The sequence below is a fragment of the Scyliorhinus torazame genome, chromosome 5 (genome assembly GCF_047496885.1).
Source record: "Scyliorhinus torazame isolate Kashiwa2021f chromosome 5, sScyTor2.1, whole genome shotgun sequence".
In the NCBI taxonomy this organism is placed as follows: Eukaryota; Metazoa; Chordata; class Chondrichthyes; order Carcharhiniformes; family Scyliorhinidae; genus Scyliorhinus; species Scyliorhinus torazame.
This window is the reverse complement of record NC_092711.1, coordinates 76,154,804-76,181,150: the sequence shown is the minus strand read 5'-3', so window position 1 is coordinate 76,181,150 and position 26,347 is coordinate 76,154,804. Positions and strand designations below refer to the sequence as shown.

At 46.2% G+C, this 26,347-nt stretch overlaps 2 protein-coding genes across 2 annotated transcripts in view; both read right to left on the bottom strand.

Annotated features, from left to right (window-relative positions):
- Positions 1 to 16,214: 16,214 nt before the first annotated feature.
- Positions 16,215 to 25,140, bottom strand: LOC140421353 (uncharacterized; the record flags this gene model as incomplete). The annotated part of the gene is made up of 1 exon (XM_072506022.1): positions 16,215 to 25,140. A coding segment is annotated over one exon (738 nt), but the record flags the coding sequence as incomplete, so codon positions are not given.
- The window catches only part of LOC140421380 (uncharacterized), a 456,825-nt gene continuing 446,692 nt past the window's right edge, over positions 16,215 to 26,347 (bottom strand). Inside the window, exon 2 of the mRNA XM_072506051.1 lies at positions 16,215 to 18,906. Coding sequence (XP_072362152.1) covers positions 17,658 to 18,906 — 1,249 coding nt within the window. The 3' untranslated portion in view covers positions 16,215 to 17,657. The remainder of the gene's footprint in view (positions 18,907 to 26,347) is intronic.

Below are 26,347 nucleotides of genomic sequence, written 5' to 3'. Positions count from 1 at the left end.
CTTCAGTACATGTGTCAATAAATCTAACCCCACTCTCTGTTGTCTGTTGGTTAGCCAATCCTCTATCCAAGCTAATATCTCTCAACCCCGTGGGATTTTACCTTGATTATTACCTTTTATGTGACACTTTATCAAATGTATTCTGGGAGTCCAAATACATCGACAGGACCCCATTATCCACTTGAGCCAAGAACTGCAAGAAATGAGTCAAACACGATTTACCCTTCACAAAACCACGCTGACTCTGATGGATTGCAGTTTGACTTTCCAAATGTCCAGATACTGCTTCCTCAATAATAGATTCTAACAGTTTCCCAACAACAGGCTTTAAACTAACTAGTTTCCTACGTTCTGCCTTTTTGACCTAATCCAATGACATTGGAGATTTTCTCAGTCACCCTCACTGAAACGAACTTTAAATTCCAGATTTTATTAATTTAATGTCCCCAGAACATTCTCCTGTCTCTCTGGGTGACTAATGAAGTGACATGGTCAGTGTCTCCCCCCTGGTCTCTGTGAGGTTGTTTGTGGAGAAGCCGGAAGTGGCGGATAGTGAGAGTGGAGAATGTTCATTGTTCAGCTCTGGGGCCGCACTCGGGATTTGTAAACCCCGCCCCCAACACTGACCTCTCACCTGACACCTCATAATGCCCGGACAATGGTTGACAGCATTGCGCGACCAATAGAAGAGTGGACGGGTCCGGGGGGGCGGGGGGGGGGGGGTGGGGGGCGGAAGTGACTGGTCCTCCCGCCAATCGGAGTGAATCAGGGGCGGGACTGGGCCGAGTGAAGCATGCGCACTGTGATTAATGGCGACGCAGAAAACGTTATTTCTAGGATCCACAATCCGTGAAGGTGGGAATGGCGGGACGGAGGGAGAGCTGGATCATGCGGGTTGTTAGGCACGCTTCATAAACATGTTATATAAACTGAACATCTGACAAAATAAACCACCGGTACCTGGGGATCTGAGCGGAGGCTGCAGCTTTGTCACAGACGAGCCTGTGCACCCGCCATCTTTATTTGGTAAGGGCAGCGGTGCGCATGCGCCCTCGTTATTTGGCTCACTGGCAGTAGTGCGCACGCGCACCCACCATATTTATTGGGGCTCAGGCGCAGGCTCAGTCGCCATCATTGTTGGGGGCAACATTTTTGAAACGTGTCTTCATGACAGACTTTCCCTCTGAGTTACAAATTCTTATTTATGGGGCAGAATATATGCCGAGGGCAGTGACAATAACTCGAATTTATATTGTGACTTGAACAGAATATAACTTTTAAGACTTTCAGAGAAACGTTACAAAATAACAATTGACACTGAGCCGCATGAGGAGATATTAGATTTGAAGGAGAATCTTAATGGAAGAAATTGAGTCAGAGAGTCGAAGAGTTTTAAGGAGGAAATTCCTGAAATTGAGACCTTGGCAACTCAGTGATGGTGGAGAGATTAAAATCAGGAATTCTCAAGTGGCTGGAATTAAATGAGTGCAGCGATCTCAAAGGGGTGTGTGTGGAGGAGATTACAGTGATCAGGATAATCATTACCATGGAGGAAAAGAATGAGAAATGTAAACTTCTGTGTGCCTTTTAAAAGGAAGCATTTGCAGACCAGTGGGCACAGGGGCTGGTGTGAGTAAGCACATGGGTAGCAGAGTTTGGGATGGGATGGAGGGGGTTGTTTAATGTTGCAGTCCGGCTGCGAGTGCGTTGGAATAATTTGGTTAAGTGGTAACAGAAGAATGGATGATGGTTTCTGCAGCAGATGAACAGAGACTAAGGTGGAGTCGAGCTGTGTTCCTGAGGTGGAAATCGGCAATCTTGGTGATGGTGTGGATATGTGGTCAAGAACTCATCGAGGGGTGAAATATTTCACCATGGTTGTGAACAGTCAGCTTCAGCCTCAGACATTGGACAGGGATGGAATTGGTGGCAAGGGACTGGAGTTTGTAGCGGGGATGAAAGGGAATGGGTTCAGTCTTGTCAATATTTAAATGGAGGAAAGTTCTGCTCATCCGGCCCTGGATGTCAGACAAGTTCAACAGTGTGTGTCTTGGAAAGGAACTTGCAGGTGGTGATGTTCACATACATCTGCTGTCCTGCTCCATCCAGGTGGTGGAGGTTAAGGGTTCAGGAGATTCTGTCAAATTGTGATTCAGTTGTTGGTCCATTGCTTGCTGTTACCCTCACTCCTTTCTCACTCTCTCCCTTTCCATCAATCTTTTTGATTTTCTCTCTCCCCCACTACTTGCTCTCTTTCTCTCACTCTGTTTCTCATATTAAATTCTCTAGCCCAGAGGGTTGTGGATGTTAATAATAATCATTATTGTCACAAGTAAGTTTACATTAACATTGCAATGAAGTTACTGTGACCATCAGTGAATATATATAAGGCTGAGATGGTGAGATTTTTGGTCTCTCAGGAAGTCAAAGGACATAGAGAGCTAACGGGAAAGTGGAATTGAAGACTGAGATCAGCCACAAATGTGTTCAATGGCAGAGCAGGTTTGAAGGGCCAAATGGTCTACTTCTGCTCCTATTTCTTGTGTTCTTGCAGAGGCCCGAATCTTGTGTGGGCTCAGGCCGGGCGGCAGGTTCCCTTCCCTGAAGGACATTAACAAACTAGTTCACGTTTCACAAAAGGTTCAACAGTTTTCGTGGTCACTTTTTCCCAGTGCCGGCCCCACAAGTTACCAGATTGATTCAGCACAATTTCACAACCTGCCTTTGTGTTTTTGTGGGATCTCTCTCTCCCTTTTGTTTGTTTTAACTCAATTTCACAGGGTATCAGCAGGGAAGGATGTGCAATTGGGAAACTCCAACCAAGCACCACATCAAAATCTGACAGTCGTGTAACTGATCGTAACCTAAATATCATCAGATTTTGAACATGGAAGGAAAAAGCACAGTTCACAGTCGGGAGAAACCATGGAAATGTGGGGACTGTGGCAAAGCGTTCAATTACCCATCTGACCTGGCACCCCATCGACACATTCACACTGGGGAGAAGCCTTTCCCTGCCCCGAGTGTGGGCGTGGATTCACTCAGTCATACAGCCTGTTGATGCACCAGTGAGTTCAAACTGGGGAAAGGCCTTTCACTTGTCCAGAGTGTGGGCATGGATTCACTCAGTCATCCCAACTGCTGACACACCAGCCGATTCACAATGATGAGAGACCTTTTAAATGCAGAAAATGTGGGAAGTGCTTTAAAACCTCTCGGGAACTGGTGTCCCACCAGCATGTTCACACTGACGAGAAACTATTCAGGTGCTCTGACTGGGACTGGGTTCAGACGATTATCTCAACTCACTCTACACCAGCGGATTCACACTGGGGAGAGGCCATTCACCTGCTCACAGTGTGGAAAGGGATTCATTCACTCAGGCAACCTGCTGAGACACCAGTGGGTTCACAAGTAACTGATGTGATTGGATTTTGCTGTTAATCACATCCAGGACTGAAGCATGTTCATTGGACTCGGGTTGGACTCATATTTATAAACGCTAATCCAGTTATAAGGGATAATATTCTGGATAAAAGTCAATTATTTAACACAAGTGTGTCGAATCTTTTAACATCCCATCACAAGTTAGTTCTGTTTGAAGGTCTCCCTCGCCCCTGTCTCCTCCATCCTCACCTCAAGTGTGTGGAGTTCATGAAGCTTCTTTCTCACTGAGATTGACACAATTTGATGAGCTGCCTCTGCTGCTTTCCTCTCTACCAATGGGCCAAATTGTCTCGAAAATTCCACCTGGTCTGAGCTCTGAACTCCTCTTTCTCCAGTTTCTCTCCTACCTCCTATCTTCATCAGAGCTCATCTTCTCCATTAGACCTGCCTCCTGCGCCAGGGTCCTGGGTTCGATTCCCGGCTTGGGTCATTGTCGGTGCGGAGTCTGCACGTTCTCCCCGTGTCTGCTCCCAGGGTGTTCCTGTTTCCTCCCACAAGTCCCGAAAGACGTGTTTGTTAGGTGAATTGGACATTCTGAATTCTCCCTCTGTGTACCCGAACAGGCACTGGAGTGTGGTGACTAGGGGCTTTTCACAGTAACTTCATTGCAGTGTACATGTGAGCCTACTTGTGACACTAATAAAGGTGTTTGATTATTACTATTTCACCACATTCTCACAAAACTGCTGACCATTCACCTTCTCCATGTTGTGTGATATTGTTCATAGTTCTCTCTCTTCGTCCTGTCGCTCATCATTAAATGCACCATCATCACCCATCCTAAAACAATATTTAACCCCACCATCATTGCAACTACCACATCAAAACCTCCCTTTCCTCTCCAACTCCTTGTACTCGGTGTCCCCCAAGGATCTATCCTCGGCCCCTCCATTTTCTCATCAACACGCTTCCAGTAGGTGACATCATCCAAAAGCACCTTGTTAGTTTTCACATGTACACTGACGAGACCCAGCTCTACCTCACCCCCATCCCGATCCATTCCTCCACTGTCACTCAATTATCAAACTGCTTGTCCCACATCCAGTACTGGATGAGCAGAAATTTCCTCCAATTAAAAATTGGGAAGATCAAAGCCATTGTCTTCAGTCACCATTACAAATTCCGTTTCCTCACTCCCGAGTCCATCCCTCTCCCTGGGAACTGTCTGAGGCTGAACCACACTCTGCATAATCTCCGGGTCAGATCTGACCCCAAGTTGAGATTCTGACCCCATATCCACACCATGACAAATACCAGATATTTCAATCTCCATAATGTCACCTGTGTCCATCCCCACCCCAACTGCTGCTGAAACCTCATCCACGCCCCTGTTACCTTTTGACTTGATAACAGACAAACTCTGTCCTCTCCCCGATCCAATTAGTTTCCAATGAGTCGATTCTGTGGAATGGAATGTCTCATCAGCGTTTCCACGGTGACCTTTCTGCAGTGAAGCGCCTGCTTGAGTTTATAATTCAGACTAAACTTCTCTCTCCTAGAACACACATTATATCAGACATTGGATGTCAATGTATTTCAGCCATGTTATGTTAATATCTCCCAAACCCTAAAAGGAGTTTCAGATACACAAACTTTTAAATGTGGGAGGACAAGTTGATAAAGTGTTTAAAAAACACATGGGATCCAAGGTTTTGTAATTCTGGGTGTGGGGTTCAAAAGGACAGAGGTCATGTAAACCTGGACAAATCATTGGTTCGGCTGCAGTTGGAATATCAGATCAGGTTTTGGGGATCTTACACCAGGAAGGATGTCAAGGCCATGGAGAGGGTGTAGAAGAGATTCACTGAGATGATAGGTTTGCACTGAGTGCTGAATTTGGTGCTTTTTCAGTGCTATAGTAAGAGTTTGGTGACCGAGGGAGTTAGGTGAGGAGGGAGTAAGGTGCTCCTTTCATTTTGTTTCCGACATTTCCGCCAAGAGTGCGAAGAGAGCCAGGAGTTTACAGAAAGTGTAGCTGACTGGGAGCAGAGTCGGAGGGCGGAGATCTAGTTAGTCCACAGGGCAGCTATATTCTGTCAGGTAAGAAGGGATGGAGGCTAGGCCAGATGCATGCTCCTCCTGTAGGATGTGGGTGGTGAGGGATACCACCGGTGTCCCCGCTGACTATACCTGCGGGAAGTGCACCCAACTTCAGCTCCTCAAAGACCGTGTTAGGGAACTGGAGCTGAAGCTGGATGAACTTCGGATCATCCGGGAGGCAGAGGGGGTGATTGAGAAGAGTTACAAGGAGGTAACCACGCCCAAGGTACAGGACAAGAATAGCTGGGTTACAGTCAGGGGGAAAAAAACAAACAGGCAGACAGTGCAGGGATCCCTCGTGGCCGTTCCCCTTCAAAACAAGTATACCGTTTTGGATGCTGTTGGGGGGGATGACCTACCGGGGGAAGGCCCTAGCGGCCAGGTCTCTGGCACTGAGTCTGACTCTGGGGCTCAGAAGGGAAGGGGGGAGAATGGAAAAGCAATAGTAATAGGAGATTCAATGGTTAGGGGAATAGATAGGAGATTCTGTGGTCGCGAGCGAGACTCCCGGAAGGTATGTTGCCTCCCGGGTGCCAGGGCCAGGGATGTCTCGGATCGTGTCTTCAGGATCCTTAAGGGGGAGGGGGAGCAGCCAGAAGTCGTGGTGCACGTTGGTACCAACGACATAGGTAGGAAAAGGGGTGTGGAGGTAATAAACAAGTTTAGGGAGTTAGGCTGGAAGTTAAAAGCCAGGACAGACAGAGTTGTCATCTCTGGTTTGTTGCCGGTGCCACGTGATAGCGAGGCTAGGAATAGGGAGAGAGTGCAGTTGAACACGTGGCTGCAGGAATGGTGTAGGAGGGAGGGCTTCAGGTATTTGGATAATTGGAGCGCATTCTGGGGAAGGTGGGACCTGTACAAGCAGGACGGGTTGCATCTGAACCAGAGGGGCACCAATATCCTGGGAGAGAGGTTTTCTAGTACTCTTCGGGAGGGTTTAAACTAATTTGGCAGGGGAATGGGAACCGGATTTGTAGTCCAGCAACTAAGGTAGCCGATATTCAGGACGCCAAAGCATGTAGTGAGGCAGTGGGGAAGGGAACACTGACAAAGGAGAGTACTTGCAGGCACGGAGATGGGTTGAAGTGTGTATACTTCAACGCAAGAAACATCAGGAATAAGGTGGGTGAACCTAAGGCATGGATCGGTACTTGGGACTACGATGTGGTGGCCATCACGGAAACTTGGATAGAAGAGGGGCAGAAATGGTTGTTGGAGATCCCTGGTTATAGATGTTTCAATAAGATTAGGGAGGGTGGTAAAAGAGGTGGGGGGGGGGTGGCATTATTAATTAGAGATAGTATAACAGCTGCAGAAAGGCAGTTCGAGGAGTATCACCCTATTGAGGTAGTATGGGTTGAAGTCAGAAATAGGAAAGGAGCAGTCACCTTGTTAGGAGTTTTCTATAGGCCCCCCAATAGTAGCAGAGATGTGGAGGAACAGATTGGGAAACAGATTTTGGAAAGGTGCAGAAGTCATAGGGTAGTAGTCATGGGCGACTTTAACTTCCCAAATATTGAGTGGAAACTCTTTAGATCAAATAGTTTGGATGGGGTGGTGTTTGTGCAGTGTGTCCAGGAAGCTTTTCTAACACAGTATGTAGATTGTCCGACCAGAGGAGGGGCAATATTGGATTTAGTACTGGGTAATGAACCAGGGCAAGTGATAGATTTGTTAGTGGGGGAGCATTTTGGAGATAGTGACCACAATTCTGTGACTTTCACTTTAGTAATGGAGAGGGATAGGTACGTGCAACAGGGCAAGGTTTACAATTGGGGGAAGGGTAAATACGATGTTGTCAGACAAAAATTGAAGTGCATAAGTTGGGAACAGAGGCTGTCAGGGAAGGACACAAGTGAAATGTGGAACTTGTTCAAGGAACAGGTGCTACGTGTCCTTGATATGTATGTCCCTGTCAGGCAGGGAAGAGATGGTCGAGTGAGGGAACCATGGTTGACAAGAGAGGTTGAATGTCTTGTTAAGAGGAAAAAGGAGACTTATGTAAGGCTGAGGAAACAAGGTTCAGTCAGGGCATTGGAGGGATACAAGATAGCCAGGAGGGAACTGAAGAAAGGGATTAGGAGAGCTAAGAGATGGCAGGAACAATCTTTGGCGGTTAGGATCAAGTAAAACCCCAAGGCCTTTTACACATATGTGAGAAATATGAGAATGATTAGAGCGAGGGTAGGTCCGATCAAGGACAGTAGCGGGAGATTGTGTATTGAGTCTGAAGAGATAGGAGAGGTCTTGAACGAGTACTTTTCTTCTGTATTTACAAATGAGAGGGGCGATATTGTTGGAGAGGACAGTGTGAAACAGATTGGTAAGCTCGAGGAAATACTTGTTCGGAAGGAAGATGTGTTGGGCATTTTGAAAAACCTGAGGATAGACAAGTCCCCCGGGCCTGACAGGATATATCCAAGGATTCTATGGGAAGCAAGAGATGAAATTGCAGAGCCGTTGGCAATGATCTTTTCGTCCTCACTGTCAACAGAGGTGGTACCAGAGGATTGGAGAGTGGCGAATGTCGTGCCCCTGTTCAAAAAAGGGACTCGGGATAACCCTGGGAATTACAGGCCAGTTAGTCTTACTTCGGTGGTAGGCAAAGTAATGGAAAGGGTACTGAAGGATAGGATTTCTGAGCATCTGGAAAGACACCATTCATACTGTCCGATCAAGGACAGTAGCGGGAGATTGTGTATTGAGTCTGAAGAGATAGGAGAGGTCTTGAACGAGTACTTTTCTTCTGTATTTACAAATGAGAGGGGCGATATTGTTGGAGAGGACAGTGTGAAACAGATTGGTAAGCTCGAGGAAATACTTGTTAGGAAGGAAGATGTGTTGGGCATTTTGAAAAACTTGAGGATAGACAAGTCCCCCGGGTCTGACGGGATATATCCAAGGATTCTATGGGAAGCAAGAGATGAAATTGCAGAGCCGTTGGCAATGATCTTTTCGTCCTCACTGTCAACAGGGGTGGTACCAGGGGATTGGAGAGTGGCGAATGTCGTGCCCCTGTTCAAAAAAGGGACTAGGGATAACCCTGGGAATTACAGGCCAGTTAGTCTTACTTCGGTGGTAGGCAAAGTAATGGAAAGGGTACTGAAGGATAGGATTTCTGAGCATCTGGAAAGACACTGCTTGATTAGGGATAGTCAGCACGGATTTGTGAGGGGTAGGTCTTGCCTTACAAATCTTATTGAATTCTTTGAGGAGGTGACCAAGCATGTGGATGAAGGTAAAGCAGTGGATGTAGTGTACATGGATTTTAGTAAGGCATTTGATAAAGTTCCCCATGGTAGGCTTATGCAGAAAGTAAGGAGGCATGGGATAGTGGGAAATTTGGCCAGCTGGATAACGAACTGGCTAACCGATAGAAGTCAGAGAGTGGTGGTGGATGGCAAATATTCAGCCTGGATCCCAGTTACCAGTGGCGTACCGCAGGGATCAGTTCTGGGTCCTCTGCTGTTTGTGATTTTCATTAATGACTTGGATGAGGGAGTTGAAGGGTGGGTCAGTAAATTTTCAGATGATACGAAGATTGGTGGAGTTGTGGATAGTAAGGAGGGCTGTTGTCGGCTGCAAAGAGACATAGATAGGATGCAGAGCTGGGCTGAGAAGTGGCAGATGGAGTTTAACCCTGAAAAGTGTGAGGTTGTCCATTTTGGAAGGACAAATATGAATGCGGAATACAGGGTTAACGGTAGAGTTCTTGGCAATGTGGAGGAGCAGAGAGATCTTGGGGTCTATGTTCATACATCTTTGAAAGTTGCCACTCAAGTGGATAGAGCTGTGAAGAAGGCCTATGGTGTGCTCGCGTTCATTAACAGAGGGATTGAATTTAAGAGCCGTGAGGTGATGATGCAGCTGTACAAAACTTTGGTAAGGCCACATTTGGAGTACTGTGTACAGTTCTGGTCGCCTCATTTTAGGAAGGATGTGGAAGCTTTGGAAAAGGTGCAAAGAAGATTTACCAGGATGTTGCCTGGAATGGAGAGTAGGTCTTACGTGGAAAGGTTGAGGGTGCTAGGCCTTTTCTCATTAGAACGGAGAAGGATGAGGGGCGACTTGATAGAGGTTTATAAGATGATCAGGGGAATAGATAGAGTAGACAGTCAGAGACTTTTTCCCCGGGTGGAACAAACCATTACAAGGGGACATAAATTTAAGGTGAAAGGTGGAAGATATAGGAGGGATATCAGAGGTAGGTTCTTTACCCAGAGAGTAGTGGGGGCATGGAATGCACTGCCTGTGGAAGTAGTTGAGTCGGAAACATTAGGGACCTTCAAGCAGCTATTGGATAGGTACATGGATTACGGTTAAATGATATAGTGTAGATTTATTTGTTCTCAAGGGCAGCATGGTAGCATTGTGGATAGCACAATTGCTTCACAGCTCCAGGGTCCCAGGTTCGATTCCGGCTTGGGTCACTGACTGTGCGGAGTCTGCACGTCCTCCCCGTGTCTGCGTGGGTTTCCTCCGGGTGCTCCGGTTTCCTCCCACAATCCAAAGATGTGCAGGTTAGGTGAATTGGCCAATGATAAATTGCCCTTAATGTCCAAATTGCCCTTGGTGTTGGGTGAAGGTGTTGAGTTTGGGTAGGGTGCTCTTTCCAAGAGCCGGTGCAGACTCAAAGGGCCGAATGGCCTCCTTCTGCACTGTAAATTCAATGATAATCTATGATTAATCTAGGACAAAGGTTCGGCACAACATCGTGGGCCGAAGGGCCTGTTCTGTGCTGTATTTTCTATGTTCTATGTTCTATGACACTGCTTGATTAGGGATAGTCAGCACGGATTTGTGAGGGGTAGGTCTTGCCTTACAAGTCTTATTGAATTCTTTGAGGAGGTGACCAAGCATGTGGATGAAGGTAAAGCAGTGGATGTAGTGTACATGGATTTTAGTAAGGCATTTGATAAGGTTCCCCATGGTAGGCTTATGCAGAAAGTAAGGAGGCATGGGATAGTGGGAAGTTTGGCCAGTTGGATAACGAACTGGCTAACCGATAGAAGTCAGAGAGTGGTGGTGGATGGTAAATATTCAGCCTGGATCCCAGTTACCAGTGGCGTACCGCAGGGATCAGTTCTGGGTCCTCTGCTGTTTGTGATTTTCATTAATGATTTGGATGAGAGAGTTGAAGGGTGGGTCAGTAAATTTGCAGACGATACGAAGATTGGTGGAGTTGTGGATGGTGAGGAGGGCTGTTGTCGGCTGCAAAGAGACATAGATAGGATGCAGAGCTGGGCTGAGAAGTGGCAGATGCAGTTTAACCCTGAAAAGTGTGAGGTTGTCCATTTTGGAAGGACAAATATGAATGCGGAATACAGGGTTAACGGTAGAGTTCTTGGCAATGTGGAGGAGCAGAGAAATCTTGGGGTCTATGTTCATACATCTTTGAAAGTTGCCACTCAAGTGGATAGAGCTGTGAAGAAGGCCTATGGTGTGCTCGCGTTCATTAACAGAGGGATTGAATTTAAGAGCCGTGAGGTGATGATGCAGCTGTACAAAACTTTGGTAAGGCCACATTTGGAGTACTGTGTACAGTTCTGGTCGCCTCATTTTAGGAAGGATGTGGAAGCTTTGGAAAAGGTGCAAAGAAGATTTACCAGGATGTTGCCTGGAATGGAGAGTAGGTCTTACGAGGAAAGGTTGAGGGTGCTAGGCCTTTTCTCATTAGAACGGAGAAGGATGAGGGGCGACTTGATAGAGGTTTATAAGATGATCAGGGGAACAGATAGACAGTCAGAGACTTTTTCCCCGGGTGGAACAAACCATTACAAGGGGACATAAATTTAAGGTGAAAGGTGGAAGATATAGGAGGGATATCAGAGGTAGGTTCTTTACCCAGAGAGTAGTGGGGGCATGGAATGCACTGCCTGTGGAAGTAGTTGAGTCAGAAACATTAGGGACCTTCAAGCAGCTATTGGATAGGTACATGGATTACAGTAAAATGATATAGTTTAGATTTATTTGTTCTCAAGGGCAGCACGGTAGCATTGTGGATAGCACAATGCTTCACAGCTCCAGGGTCCCAGGTTCAATTCCGGCTTGGGTCACTGACTGTGCGGAGTCTGCACGTCCTCCCCGTGTCTGCGTGGGTTTCCTCCGGGTGCTCCGGTTTCCTCCCACAATCCAAAGATGTGCGGGTTAGGTGAATTGGCCAATGATAAATTGCCCTTAATGTCCAAAATTGCCCTTGGTGTTGGGTGGAGGTGTTGAGTTTGGGTAGGGTGCTCTTTCCAGGAGCCGGTGCAGACTCAAAGGGCCGAATGGCCTCCTCCTGCACTGTAAATTCAATGATAATCTATGATTAATCTAGGACAAAGGTTCGGCACAATATCGTGGGCCGAAGGGCCTGTTCTGTGCTGTATTTTCTAAGACTCTAAGATCCCAGGGAAGAGAGGCTTTAGTTACCAGGAGAGATTAGAGAAACTGGGGCTCTTTTCATTCGAACAAAGGCTGACTGTAGATCAGAGGGTGGGGGGTTCGATTCCAGCCTTGGGTGACTGTGTAAAGTTTACACTTCCTCCCTTGTCTGCGTGGGTTCCTTCCGGGTGCTCCGGTTTCCTCCCACAGTCCAACAATGCACAGGTTAGGTGGATTGGCCATTCTAAAAGATTTCCCCTGAGTGGCCAAAGGTTAGGTGAGGTTCTGGGAATAGGGTGGAGGAGTGGTCCCGAGTGGGGTGCCGCATTGGAGGGTTGGTGCAGACTTGATGGGCCAAATGGCCTCCTTCTGCACCATAGTTATTCTATGGAACTGAAAAAGTCTCATATGAAATATCAATCAGACTGTACAACAATGTTCAAGACCCTCACTGTCCCTCTGGGCCTGCGGGGTGTGTGTTTGTGGGAAGGGGGGACGGGGGACGGGACGGACGGACGGGGGGGGGGGTGGACGGACAGTGGACGCACCGGTGATGGTTTCTCTTAGCTCTGAATGAAATGTTATTTTTAAAGTGAAGGGTGTCTATACTGGAAAATCTGAGTACCAAGTGCCAGCTTGAACCATTCTCCAATCAGTTACAGCACAGCTCCCTCTACATTGCCCCATGAAACACTCCCAAGGCAGACACAAAATGGTGTTAGATACAGAGTAAATCTCCCTCGATGCTGTCCCCATCAAACACTCCCGCAATAGGTATAACACAAGGTTAGATACAATGTATATCCTCCTCTGCACTGTCCCCACCAAACACTCCCAGGACAGGTACAACACAGAGTTTGATACAGAGTCAAGCTCCAGTTACACTCTATCATCAAACACTCCCAGGCCAGGTGCAGCACGAGGTTAGATTCAGAAAAAATCTCCTTATAGACTGACCCCATCAAACACTCCCAGCATAGGTACAACACAAGAGTTAGATACAGAGTAAAGCTGCCTCTCCACTGACCCCCATCAACCACTCCCAGGACAGGTACAACACGGGGTTAGATACGGAGTAAAGCTCCAGTTCCCCTCTATCCTCAAACACTGCCAGGTGCAGATACACAGGCAGGTTAGCAAAACCAAGGGGCTGGTTTAGCACGCTGGGCTAAATCGCTGGCTTTTAAAGCAGACCAAGGCGGGCCAGCAGCAAGGCTCAATTACCGTACCAGCCTCCCCGAACAGGCGCCGGAATGTGGCGACTAGGGGCTTTTCACAGTAACTTCATTGAAGCCTACTCGTGACAATAAGCGATTTTCATTTTCATTTCATTTTCAAAACCATTCCTGGATGCCAAGTATAGGAGAGACAGTATGGAGGGTATGGCGAGCTGGGACTGTTAAAATTTGGTTTTGGGATCGCAGATTACCCACAAAGTGGAGTGGGGGAATGGGGTTAGATCAAGCTTAAAGCACATCCAGGTAGGTAAATCCCTGGAAACTGATGAAATGTATCCCAGGACGTTGTGGAAGGCTAGGGGGGGTGGGGGGGGGGGGGGGGGGGGGTGGGGGGGAATTGCGGGTCCCCGAGCAGAGATATTTGAATCGTCGACAGCCACAGGTGAGGTGCCTGAAGATTGGAGGGTAGCAAATGTTGTGCCTTTGTTTAAGAAAGGCCAGAGGGAAAAGCCTGGGAACTACAGACTGGTGAGCCTCACGTCTGTGGTGGGTAAGTTGTTGGAAGGTATTCTGAGAGACAGGATCTACCGGCATTTAGAGAGGCAAGGACTGATTAGGGACAGCCAGCATGGCTTTGTGAGTGGAAAATCATGCCTCACAAATTTGGTTGAGTTTTTTAAAGGGGTATCCAACAAGGTAGATGAGAGCAGTGCAGTTGACCTTGTCTACATGGACCTTAGCAAGGCCTTTGACAAGGTACTGCATGGTAGGTTGTTGCACAAGGTTAAATCTCACGGGATCCAGGATGAGGTAGTCAATTGGATACAAAATTGGCTTGGCGACAGAAGCCAAAGGGTAGTTGTAGAAGGTTGTTTTTCCAACTGGAGGCCTGTGACCAGCGATGTGCCTCAGGGATCAGTGCTGGGTCCAATGTTATTTGTTATTGAAATTAATGATTTGGAGGAGAATGTAGGAGGCATGGTTAGTAAGTTTGCAAATGACACCAAGATTCAGTGAAGAATGTTATTTAGGATTGCATCAGAACTTGATCAATTGGACCAGTGGGCCGATCAATGGCAGATGGGAATTAAATTTAGATAAATGTGAGGTGATACATTTTGTTTGATCGAATCGGGGCAGGACCTACTCAGTTAATGGGAGGGAGTTGGGGAGAGTGAAAGAACAAAGAGATCGAGGAGTACAGGTTCATAGCTCCTTGAAAGTGGAGTCAGACGTGGACAGGGTGATGAAGAAGGCATTCGGCATACTTGGTTTCATTGGTGAGAACATTGAATACAGGAGTTGGGACGTCTGGCTGAACTTGTACAAGACATTGGTATGGCCACACTTAGAGCACTGTGCACATTTCTGGTCCTATTATAGAAAGGATATTATTAAACTAGAAAGAGCGCGGAAAAGATTTACTCGGATGCGACCAGGACTTGATGGTTTGAGTTAGGAGAGGCTGGATAGACTAGGAATTTTTTCCCTGGAGAATAGAAGGCTTAAGGGTGATCTTACAGAGGTCTGCAAAATAATGAGGGGCATAGATAAGGTAGATAGTCAACATCTTTTCCCAAAGGTAGAGGCGTCCAGAACTAGAGGGCATAGGTTTAAGATGAGAGGGGAGAGATATAAAAGAGTACAGAGGGGAATTTTTTTCACACAGAGGCTTGCGAGTATCAGACAGTTCTATGGGAAAGCTGGGTATAGAGGGTTATGGGCCAAATGCGGGCAATTTGGACGAGCTCAGTGGTAAAAACTGGGCGGCATGGACAAGTTGGGCCGAAGGGCCAGTTTTCATGCTGTAAACCTCTCTGACTCTATACAACTGCAGCAAAACATCCCTACATTTATATTAGATTTTCTTTGCAATAAACAATATTCCACTGACCTTCCTAATCACTTGCTGTACCTGCAGACTAACTTGGGATCGGGCACCGGGATCCCTCTGTACCTCAGAGTTCTGCAATCTCCCTCCATTTAAATAATAGTTTTATTTAACACTTCCTGACAAGGTGGACAATTCACATTTTCCAAAGTTATGCTCCATTTGTCATTTGCCCACTCACTTAACCTATTTGTAGTCCTTTGCAGACTCCTTAAATCCACTTCACAAATTACTTTCCTACCCGTCTTTAAGCATCAGAAAATTTAGCCGCCATTCAATCCCGTCATCCAACACATTCATACAGATTGTAAATGGGTGAGAGCCCAGCACTGATCCTGGTGACATTCCGCTTGTCACATCTTACCAAACCAGAAATGACCCATTTATACCTACTGGCTGCTTCCTGTTCGCTAACCAATCCTCTATCTATGCTGATATGTTGCCCCCCACACCATGAGCTCATATTTTGTGTAATAATCTTTGATGTGGCTCCTTGGGAAATACCTTCTGCAAATCCAGACAAAGCACATCTACAGGTTCTCCTTTATTCACATCCCTTGTTACTTCCTCAGAGAACCTTGATAGATTAGTCAGTCACGATTGATTCCCTGAACCCATTTTCAAACAGTGTCAAAAGAAAATTCAAATCCCCTCTACCCCTCCAGCTCCTTTGCCAATTACCTTAGAGGGACTCATTTTCTGTTAACCTCTCACCCACTTTCCTGAAAGTGAGCAGATTTAATCAGGAAATGTCCAACAAATTCAAATATTTTCCTGTTAAAAGATTATTGACGAAACAGAACATGGTTAAAAAAAACTAACAGAAAATTACTTGAGGATCAAAGATAACCAGAGTAACAGAATGTTCACAATATTCTGGTCCCAAATGGTTTCCCTTCGGCTCCTCTGTACCCTGTTCCCATGACTCCCCGCTTTGGACAAGGGGGCACTGAACCCTGGGGGTAACATCACCATCAGCACCGGTCACCCTTGCCCCTGAACCCCGATTGGTTGGTGGTGCAGTTCCCACCCGATCCTCCAGCACCTTCCTGTCTCTATTAGCGACACCCATGGCAGTTTCCCAATGTGGCACAGGTCCCATTATTCTCAGCTAAATTCAGCCCTCAGCTCCATCAACTGGCTGTCAGTGACATGAGCAATAGAGACAGAAAGGTGCCAGAGGGTCAAATAGGAAGACAAAACTTGTGGATCTGGACCCCCATAAAGTTCAGCAACTTCTTATAAAAAATTCAAATCCCCAGTCAACAAATTAAAGGATCAAACGGCGGGACTTCAAGTTTTATGACTTTTAATACAACAAACAAACAAACTAGAAGCTACTTTAACTTGGAAACCTACACATAAACTATAAAATAGAACTTTCCCCTTTTACATAACCGACAATCACACTCCACGATTATAGTTACTCTGTCCTGGAAGTCAAAATTTAATTGTCTCAGAACCTGTCCAAAGTGATAATTCATTCCCGAGGATTTACTTCAGTTCTTCAACTGTAGATCCCCAAATTTCTTTCTCTGTCAGTCTGGCCTCAATAAAAGTTGAGACGGATTTGCACGTAAAAAGAAGTTATTTATTTAGCTTGCAAGCTTGAATCATCTTACAGAAACGTAAAAGACATCCAGCCTCTTACATCCCAGAAAACGACTGACTAAAAGACAAAGGGATCTCTGCAAAATCAATTCAAATGGTATCAAGTTTCACATACTCGACGGACATAGGTCAGCCTATGTCCCTCCTGACCTGTTCGATCTATTCTGATTGGCTCACTTCCAATCCCTTTCTCTGGCCCCTATCAATGCAGCATCACTCTCATAGACACACCTCTTCCTGCTTTTTCCATGCGGTCTCAAACCCCTTTGTCTCTAACTGCCAGAATCAAAGTGGCTTATTTCTACATTACATTAACTAGTAACTCTAAAGTAACTATTTTATATCACATTCGTCATTCCCTCCTTTTATCATTCCATGATAACCGAACTATCCAATCCATAGCTACGGTTCCTCATCTAAAAAGATCCGTCGCTGCATTTCCAATTCCTGTCTTAGCCCCCCTTCATCTGCCTCACCCTCATGCATTTTAACAGTTAAATTTTTTTTCTCGGTGATTGGGGCGGTGATCTGATCTAGTGCACCCCGCATTCTACCCATCACACATTTAAGGATGGCCAGGCCCACAAAGATGCAGCCGATAGCTACCACTAGATACATGGCCATATTTATCAACCAGTCCTTCCATCCTCCAAAACCACAGTTACCCCAAGAGTCAGGATCCTGCATCCCGTCCAAGTGATCCCGTATGCGATCCATAAATTTAGTAATGTTAGCGGTCAAGTCCTGAACACCCATGATACACTTGCTCTGTACTATGGCGCATACCCCACCCTCACGGGCCAGAAGATAGTCAAGAGCATACCGGTTCTGCATTGCAAACAACCGTAGCTGAGACTCCTTAGTTATTGCCCCGAGGGCTCCCAAGGTTTCATTTCCCAAGATGGTAAGGCCGCAAATAAAATAATTCCGATCACTAACAGCCAAGGAACCCCCCACACCTCCCAGTGTCAATACGCTCAGAATGCCCCACCCGGCTGAGTGGCCCCGGTTGGGTGCAAGAACCTGAGGTTTTTTCCAGTTCTCGCAAAATTCAGCAGAGACTGCCCGGCGTGCTAACTGATTATGCAGGTTCCACGCCGAAGGGCAGGGGACTGTGGTAGGGACTAGAGTCCCCATAGCAATTCGGCGGGGAAATGGGGTGACAAAACGTTGGTCGCCGTACCATTAAATAAAAAGTAGTATCCTTGTTCCGTGTGGAGACTAGCATCACAATCAGCATATCGGTTGCGTAAGGACCTCCCAGTAGCCCAGTTTATCCAATTTTGAAATGCCCATTCGGGCCGCCCAGCAATGCGGAAAGCCCTATTCCCAACAGTGATATGAGAGACATTCGCCCAGCCACAAAGGAGCTGGAGGCCAGCGTTCAATGGAACGCAAGTGGTGCTATAACAAACGCATTGGCCAGACGCCTGGGTGATATGGCACCTCCTGTCCGTACAGGTGGGAAACAGACATGTTATATTTGTGTCCACCTCTACCAGCAAACAGCCATATCCTTCACTGCTGAAGCAATTCTCGTACGATCGGGAATCCCTATTGGGAGTGAAGTGGCTAGGTATGTACGCCCTCCACCGTCGCAGCCTATCGTACTGTGAATGGGAATTATCCCGAGGGAGGGGAAGGCAAATAGCCGGTGGTGCTGAATCCGGATCGTAAGGAAGAGTGACGTGCTCGGGCAATGGCTCGGAACGCTGACAATGAACCACCGTTTGGGGAGTGCCCCAAAGCGGTGAAACAGAAAATAACCTAGACACCGCTGCGGGGTTTGGGTAGCAGACAACCCGTCCCTGGCCATACAGACGGTGGTAAATCTGGTAGAAGAGATTCATACTACCCGGGTTTTCCTCAGTTTGGCCTTTAATTAACTTAAGTGCATCTCCCGGTAACCTACGTTCTAGCTGTACTTCCCTTCTCACACGCCCCGTCCTCTCTCTAGTCCCTTTCTCTTTCTCATGGTCTCTTCCTACACTCTTCTGACAGCCTGATGTTACCTTTATTGTACCACTTTTAACACATCCAAAATCAAATTTACATGTATTCCAAAAACAAGGCAATGTCCATATAATGTTCCCTTCCCATCGCCGGGACCGGTGCAGCTGCTTCATGACTCCCGCATTCTCCTTAACTTTGATGACCTTCCATGAGTCGATACCATGTCCTCGTATATGGGGGCAGTGAAGAACATCACCTTTGCATAGGTGATGTATCCTTGTAGATTGGTTGGGGCTACACAGATACATAATATTCCCCTTTTCCATGTCCATCGCCAATAACACGCCAAGCGAAGTGAGGCCAAATATCAGACAGACGATGCGTAGCCACTCCATCATGCTCCACACCTGTAAAATAGCACTGGAGAAGGGAGGCAGGTTAATATCCGACCTTTTACAGTAGTGGAGATGGACTCAATTTACAGTGATGTAGGTGGACCCAAGCACTTCGCCCCTCCACTTTAACTGCTGTGGGGGTGGTAAGGAGAACTTGGAAGGGCCCGTCCCATCGCGGCTCCGACCCCTTCCTAGTCCAATTTTTTGACCATGACATAACTACCGGGCTGGACTGAAAGTGAGCTAGGTACTGGGGCAATGGCTGGTGAGCCGCACGGACTGGGCCATGGAGTTCCTTGAGCACTTGCGTAAGGGCTAGAACATAGGTGGTCATTTCTTCAGTCATCTGATGAAACTGAACCCGTCTGGGAACCTGCAGGCTCCAAGGAGTTCTAAGAGGCCTGCCATAAAGAATCTCGGCGGGAGAGAGCCGGGCTGGTCCCGCAGGTGTAACCCGCAGCTGGAAGAGGGCAACGGGGAGCAACTTAAGCCATGTCAGTCCCGTGTCTGCTCTTAATTTAGCCAATTTAGTTTTGAGGGTCTGATTGTGTCTCTCAACCACCCCGGCTGCCTGCGGTCTGTAAGCACAGTGTAACTGCTGGCGTATGCCCAACTGGGAGCAAAACTCCTTGTTAATTTGTCCAATAAAATGAGGCCCATTATCAGAACTTAACTGAGCTGGTATACTGTACCGGGGAATGATTTCCCTCATCAAGACTTTAACCACAGGAGCAGCTTTACTATAGATAGTCGGATACGCCTCGACCCATCTGCTGAACACATCCACAATGACCAAAACATATTTGTAACATTGACACCTTTCCAACTCAATGTAATCCATTTGGAGCGTCTCAAAGGGACCACTGGGCAACGGGGTTTGCCCCTTCCCACAAGGGATACCTTTTCCGGTGTTATATTGCTGACAAATCAAACACCGATCACTGATACTTTGGGCCAACCCCTGCATTTTAGGGTGCCACCAAGTGTCCAGCAACAAATCACTAGTCCCTCGAGCCCCACAATGAGTTGCAAAGTGTACACATTCGATGACCCATAAAGCCAGTACATCAGACATACAAGTCTGATGTGCAGGCGTGGTCCATAAAGAGGAAACAGAATCATATGTACAACCTAACCGTTTCCACATTTGTTTATCACTCTCAGGAGCGTCCTCCTGTAACCTTATGACGTCTTGGATGGTTGGCATTGGCTTGTCAGAAGCAGACACATTCATAGTAGATCGTTTAGTCTGACTTAACATTTTAGGCACCATCACTTGCTGAATTTGTGCGGCTGTGCGCGCTGCACAATCTGCTCGTTCATTACCAACGTCAACTGGGGTTGTACCATTCGTGTGGGCAGCGCATTTAATAACGGAAATCTGCGCTGGCAGAAGGAGGGCCTGCAGTAAGCCATTAGCTAAACCCCGGTGGGATATTTGACCACACATAATCATGTCAGGTTGTTCTGACGAAATGTCACTCAAATCGCCCCTTATTGTGGTAGTTTCCTGAATCAAGGCTAAACAGTCGTGGCCAGGTGCGTCTTCATGGACAGGGGGACCACTAAGAAAACAGGCTGGATTGATAGTGGTACAGTATTTAAATGTCAGACGTGGATTGTTCAAAAGGTATATCTCATACCTATTCTGACGAGCTGCGGTAAGATGCTGACCATTCGCCCCATATCCCTGGCATGGTACTGGTCATGGACCTGACGTGTAATATGAGGGCTTACCGAAGCTGACTGTGGCCATAAATGTGGTGATATTGTAACAAAATCGGCTGTACCTTCTTTTCCCGTGACTGTGGCTGTAACCTTGACTGGCCATTCGGTCTCAAGTAATGGCCGGTATTTGTCCTGCAACTCCCTGTTTCGTCCAGTTCTGTCATAGGCCAGGGTAACGTGATGCAGTGACTGTTCAATGTCTAACGTCCACCACTGGGGGGTGATAGAAATATAGCACTGTTGTCTCATCCTCCTCTTCGCTGATCCACCCACCCAAAGTCACTATATTGGAGCTCCTGCTGGTAAACTACCATTTCTGCCGCTTGTTGGGGTCGCAGATCATCCTTTTTCATTACATACTCAGTCTTAACCTTTGTAACTGAGCCTCCTTCTTGGCCTACACCCTCCTTCCAGTAAAATCTGACTGCCCTTGCCATCTGGGAAGGGTCGTTCTCTGTCCAATTCATGTTATTACATTTCACAGCAGTAACCACAGAAGGTGGTAGGCAATGCATTAACATAGCACAGTATTGAGGGGAATTCTGACCATTTAGATACAGCAAATCGCCTGACTGCCCCCGGTAGATTTCATTAAAACGCCCCAGAAATTCCTCTGGCTCGTCAATCTTCCTAGGTTTTAGGTCTAAGATAACAGAAAGATTTATGGGCCTTTGAAATGTGCTATTCAACGCATTCAAGATCTGTGTCCTTCTTTTCTCTATTTGCTCTCTTTTTTTTAAAACTTAAAAATGTTTGAAAATTCAAATTGAATTACTGCAACTTGCAAGCTTAGCTCTGATCTCAACTCAGAACTAAATTTACAATTTGCTTAACACAAACTTGTATAACATTTACAACTTAATTATTTCTTTATCTTAACAATTTTTCTTTTAACAAGTTTTTTTTCTTTTACATACACATAAGTATTAGCAAAATCAACTATCATAAGTATTAGCAAAATCAACTATCATCTCCAGATTGACACTTTTTAAAATGGTGTCCATGATCTTCTTTAAGTTTCTATTAATCTCCAGATAAAATGAGATAAACCTTATTTCAAGTAAGTAAAATTTAAGATTCTGGCAATTTCAATCAATTGCTTTCGAAAATAATAACTTTTATCAAAGAGGTGGAGAAACCCACTGGTTTCCTTTAATTAATTCAAAACGTAACTTTGCTGGTGTTCACTGACTCAAAGGAAAGGTATCCGATTACACTACGGCTGCTGCTGTTATCTCAAAGCCTGAGTGAGAAGCACTGTCTGTTTTCAACTCCGCCTGCTGCTGTTAACCCTTTGAGAGACTTCTGCTTCAACCAATATGCAGCATTCCTCACAATCTCAACTAGACCTCGGAACTTTACAGTCCAAGGAGACAATTTTAGCTTAATCAACTATATATTTAAAACACTCACACATAGAGTTGAACCATCTTCAGATTTAAAAACAGTTATACTGGACTGAACCTTCATTAATTAAGTCACATCAGCCTCTGAACCCTTATAATAGACTGAACCTTCATTAATTAAGTCACATCAGCCTCTGAACCCTTATAATAGACTGAACCTTCATTAATGAAGTCACATCAGCCCCTGAACCCTTATAATAGACTGAACCTTCATTAATGAAGTCACATCAGCCTCTGAACCCATATAATAGACTGAACCTTCATTATTAAAGTCCCATCAGCCGAAAACCCGAACCCAAGCCGAAACAACAATATGAAATCCCATCAATTAAAGTGCTAATCCCCAGACTGACCTGTGATTTCGTCAAGGCGGTCTTTCTGTGCCAACCGCGAGTGACCAGACTAATCAGACGATAAGAAGAGGGGAACAATCAATGCGCGGTCGTTTTCCAGTTCTACATTGAGGGCCCTTTGTTCCCCATCCTCCTGTTCATAATCAGTCTAATTCTGATTTCGCAGTTGGATCAGGATCGCCCAGAGAAATCCCGGTTTTCGGCACCAAATGTAGATCCCCAAATTTCTTTCTCTGTCAGTCTGGCCTCAATAAAAGTTGAGACGGATTTGCACGTAAAAAGAAGTTATTTATTTAGCTTGCAAGCTTGAATCATCTTACAGAAACGTAAAAGACATCCAGCCTCTTACATCCCAGAAAACGACTGACTAAAAGACAAAGGGATCTCTGCAAAATCAATTCAAATGGTATCAAGTTTCACATACTCGACGGACATAGGTCAGCCTATGTCCCTCCTGACCTGTTCGATCTATTCTGATTGGCTCACTTCCAATCCCTTTCTCTGGCCACTATCAATGCAGCATCACTCTCATAGACACACCTCTTCCTGCTTTTTCCATGCGGTCTCAAACCCCTTTGTCTCTAACTGCCAGAATCAAAGTGGCTTATTTCTACATTACATTAACTAGTAACTCTAAAGTAACTATTTTATATCACATTCGTCACAACCAAGACACTGAGAAACAAAGGGAGAATAGAATAGAATGTGAATTGGCAAAATACATAAAGATTGACTGTTAAAGCTTCTGTGGCTACGTAAAAAGGAAATGTTTGGCTCAAACAAAGGTTTGTCTGTTCCAGATAGAGTCAGGAGAATTTAGAATGAGGAATAGAGATCTCTACAGCCACCTCGTTCAACACTCTGGGGTGTGGATCATCAGCTTTTGGAGTTTTATTCACTTTCAACCCCATTCATTTCTCCAGTACGACTTCTTTATCAATACTAATCTCCACCAGTCCCTTGGTTCTCTGGTGTTTTGGGGACAATTTCTGTATCTTCCTCTGTGAAGACAGACACACATTGTTTAGTTTCTCTGCATTTCCTCATTCCCCATTCTAAACTCTCCTGTCTCTGCCTGGAATGGACCCACATTGGTCTTTGCTAATCTTTTCCTTTTCACATTCCTGCAGAAGCTTTTCCAGTCAGTTTTTATGTTTCTCGCCAGTTTGCTCTCATCAGTTTCTTGGTCCTCCTTTGCTGAATTCTAATGGATCTCATGGAATCTTTAACTTTTCTTGTTAGTCACGGTTGCATCACTTTTCCTGTTGGATTTTTGTTCCTGAAAGGAATCTATATTTGTTGTGTATATGTGAAATAAAAGTTGCAAAAGTCCCAGAGGACCATAGGCTGCTCTCCCTTTGACAGAGAGAGAGCCGATGGAGGTGATTTAACCTGAGGGTCAGCACACCTCAGGTGAGGGGCCTGGTTGAGAAGGCGGGGCCTTCATGAATAAACTCAGCCAGTACGGGAGTTGAATCCTCACTGTTGGCCTTGCTCTGCGTCACGAACCAGCCGTCCAGCCAACTGAGCTAACCGACCACTGATAAATACGTAATAATTCCTTAAATATTAGGTATTCCCTGTACCAATCAGTTTCCTAGTCCATCTCAGGCAACTTGACGCTGATAACCTGATAGTTTCCTTCTGTCAGGGACACCCAGATAACTTAAACAAAGTAACCATGTAACCACCAGGGCCCATCTCCATGGCAACGTGGCATGCTTTGGGGGGTTTGAAACAGAAATGGAAACTAAATATCTTCAAACTTCCAAACATCCTTTTACTCTGTGATCCTTGTGCAATTTTGAAGCCAGGTTTTAGCAACCAGGCTCAAAGAGAATCAGCCCACTGGAGGCAAGGTGGTGAGACCGGCCAGTCCAGCATAAAGAAACCCTCCGACCATCCCACTGACCACCTGTCAGAATTAACAAAATGCAGTCCTGGGTGTAGAGCAGAAACAATAACAGCAGAATCCAAGCCCTGTAATCGATTATGAAATTGTTGGTGTCACAGCAAGTCCAATGAAACATGCAATCACGTCTCACATTGAGAAGTGGATGGCCTCTCCCCAGTGTGAACTCGCTGGTGTCTCCGCAGGTTGGATAATAGAGTAAATCCTTTCCCACACTGAGAGCAGGTGAATGGCCTCTCCCCAGTGTGAACTCGCTGGTGTGTCTGCAGGTGAGATAACCGAGTGAATCCCTTCCCACACTGAGAGCAGGTGAATGGTTTCTCCCCAGTGTGAACTCGCTGGTGTGTCTGCAGGGTGGATAAATGTGCAAATCCTTTCCCACACTGAGAGCAGGTGAATGGCCTCTCCCCAGTGTGAACTCGCTGGTGTGTCTGCAGGTGAGATAACTGAGTGAATCCCTTCCTACACTGAGAGCAGGTGAATGGCCTCTCCCCAGTGTGAACTCGCTGGTGTGTCTGCAGGTGAGATAACTGAGTGAATCCCTTCCCACACTGAGAGCAGGTGAATGGCCTCTCCCCAGTGTGAATTTGCTGATGTCTCTGCAGGGTGGATGAATCATTGAATCCCTTCCCACACTTGGAGCAGGTGAATGGCCTCTCCCCAGTGTGACGTTGCTGGTGTGTCTGCAGGGTGGATAATTGAATGAATCCCTTCCCACACTTGGAGCAGGTGAATGGCCTCTCCCCAGTGTGACTGCGCCGATGAAGCTCCAGCAGAGATGGGGCTCTGAATCCCTTCCCACAGTCCCCACATTTCCACGGTTTCTCCATGTTTTGGGTCTCCTGACGTCTCTCCAGGCAGGACAATCAGTTGAAGCCTCATCCACAACACGAGTACGGTCCCTCCCCGCTCTGAATATTGTGATGTTTTTCAGATTGTGTCACTGGTTAAAGCTCTTTCCTCAGTCAGTTCACTGGAACACTCTCACTCGGGTGTGTGTTGTGTGGGTCTCGGTGCTTTTCCAGTCACACTGATGTTTCCACAGTCAGTTCACTGGAACACTCTCACTCGGGTGTGTGTTATGTGGGTCTCGGGGCTTTTCCAGTCACACTGATGTTTCCACAGTCAGTTCACTGGAACACTCTCACCCGGGTGTGTTTTGTGTGGGTCTCGGTCCTTTTCCAGTCACACTGATGGTTGAAATATTTATCTGACTGTTCGGGGAAACATTTCTCCTTCTAGATTCAAAGCCCAATGATATCCAGGTTCTAAGGAAAGAAGTGACTGTCAGATCGAGACGTAACGTTTGAGATTTCTGTCTGTAATTCCTCCTCGTCTAATATCCTGTAAAAACAATTTCCAAAATTCATCACTGTCAGTACAGGATAGAAACTCAGAACAGACAATTCTAGTTTCTATGTCACTTTGTTTCCTCTCTCTTATTCCCCGAAAGCTGTAAATGTCCATCCCACACATTCCCTCCATTCTCACTCTGCTGTATCTCATATTGACCCTCCTAATTCTCCTGAAGGTGCTGATTCAGGTTGATTGACAAATCCAAGCGCACAGCTTCCTGTCCAGGAGATCATAACAAATATGAGCTGCAGTCGGCCATTCGGCCCATCGAGCCTGATCCATTCAATGGGACCATTGGCTAATCTACCTCAGCACCGTTTTCCCACACTATCCCTCATATCCCTCGACATCTTCAATATCTAGAAACCGATCCGTCTGTGTCTTGAAAATATTTGATGACTGAAGCTCCAGAATCCTCGGGGATAGAGAATACCAAATCTTCACCACATCGTCGAGTAAAGAAATCCCTTCTCATCTCAGCTTTCTCTCCATTTACCTGCAAGTTCCGCATAACACTCAACATCCTCATCAATCAGATTTCTGACTGGGAGTGGGGTGGCGTCAGGCATGCGATACAGGTGCGGGAGTAGCTGCTTTTCCACAGGTTCTGGTGCCACTAACCTACAATCTAACACTTATCCTGATTGCCTGGCACTCATCTACCTAATCCTTGAATTCATATTTGTTATCGTGTCCCTGGAAGATTTCAGG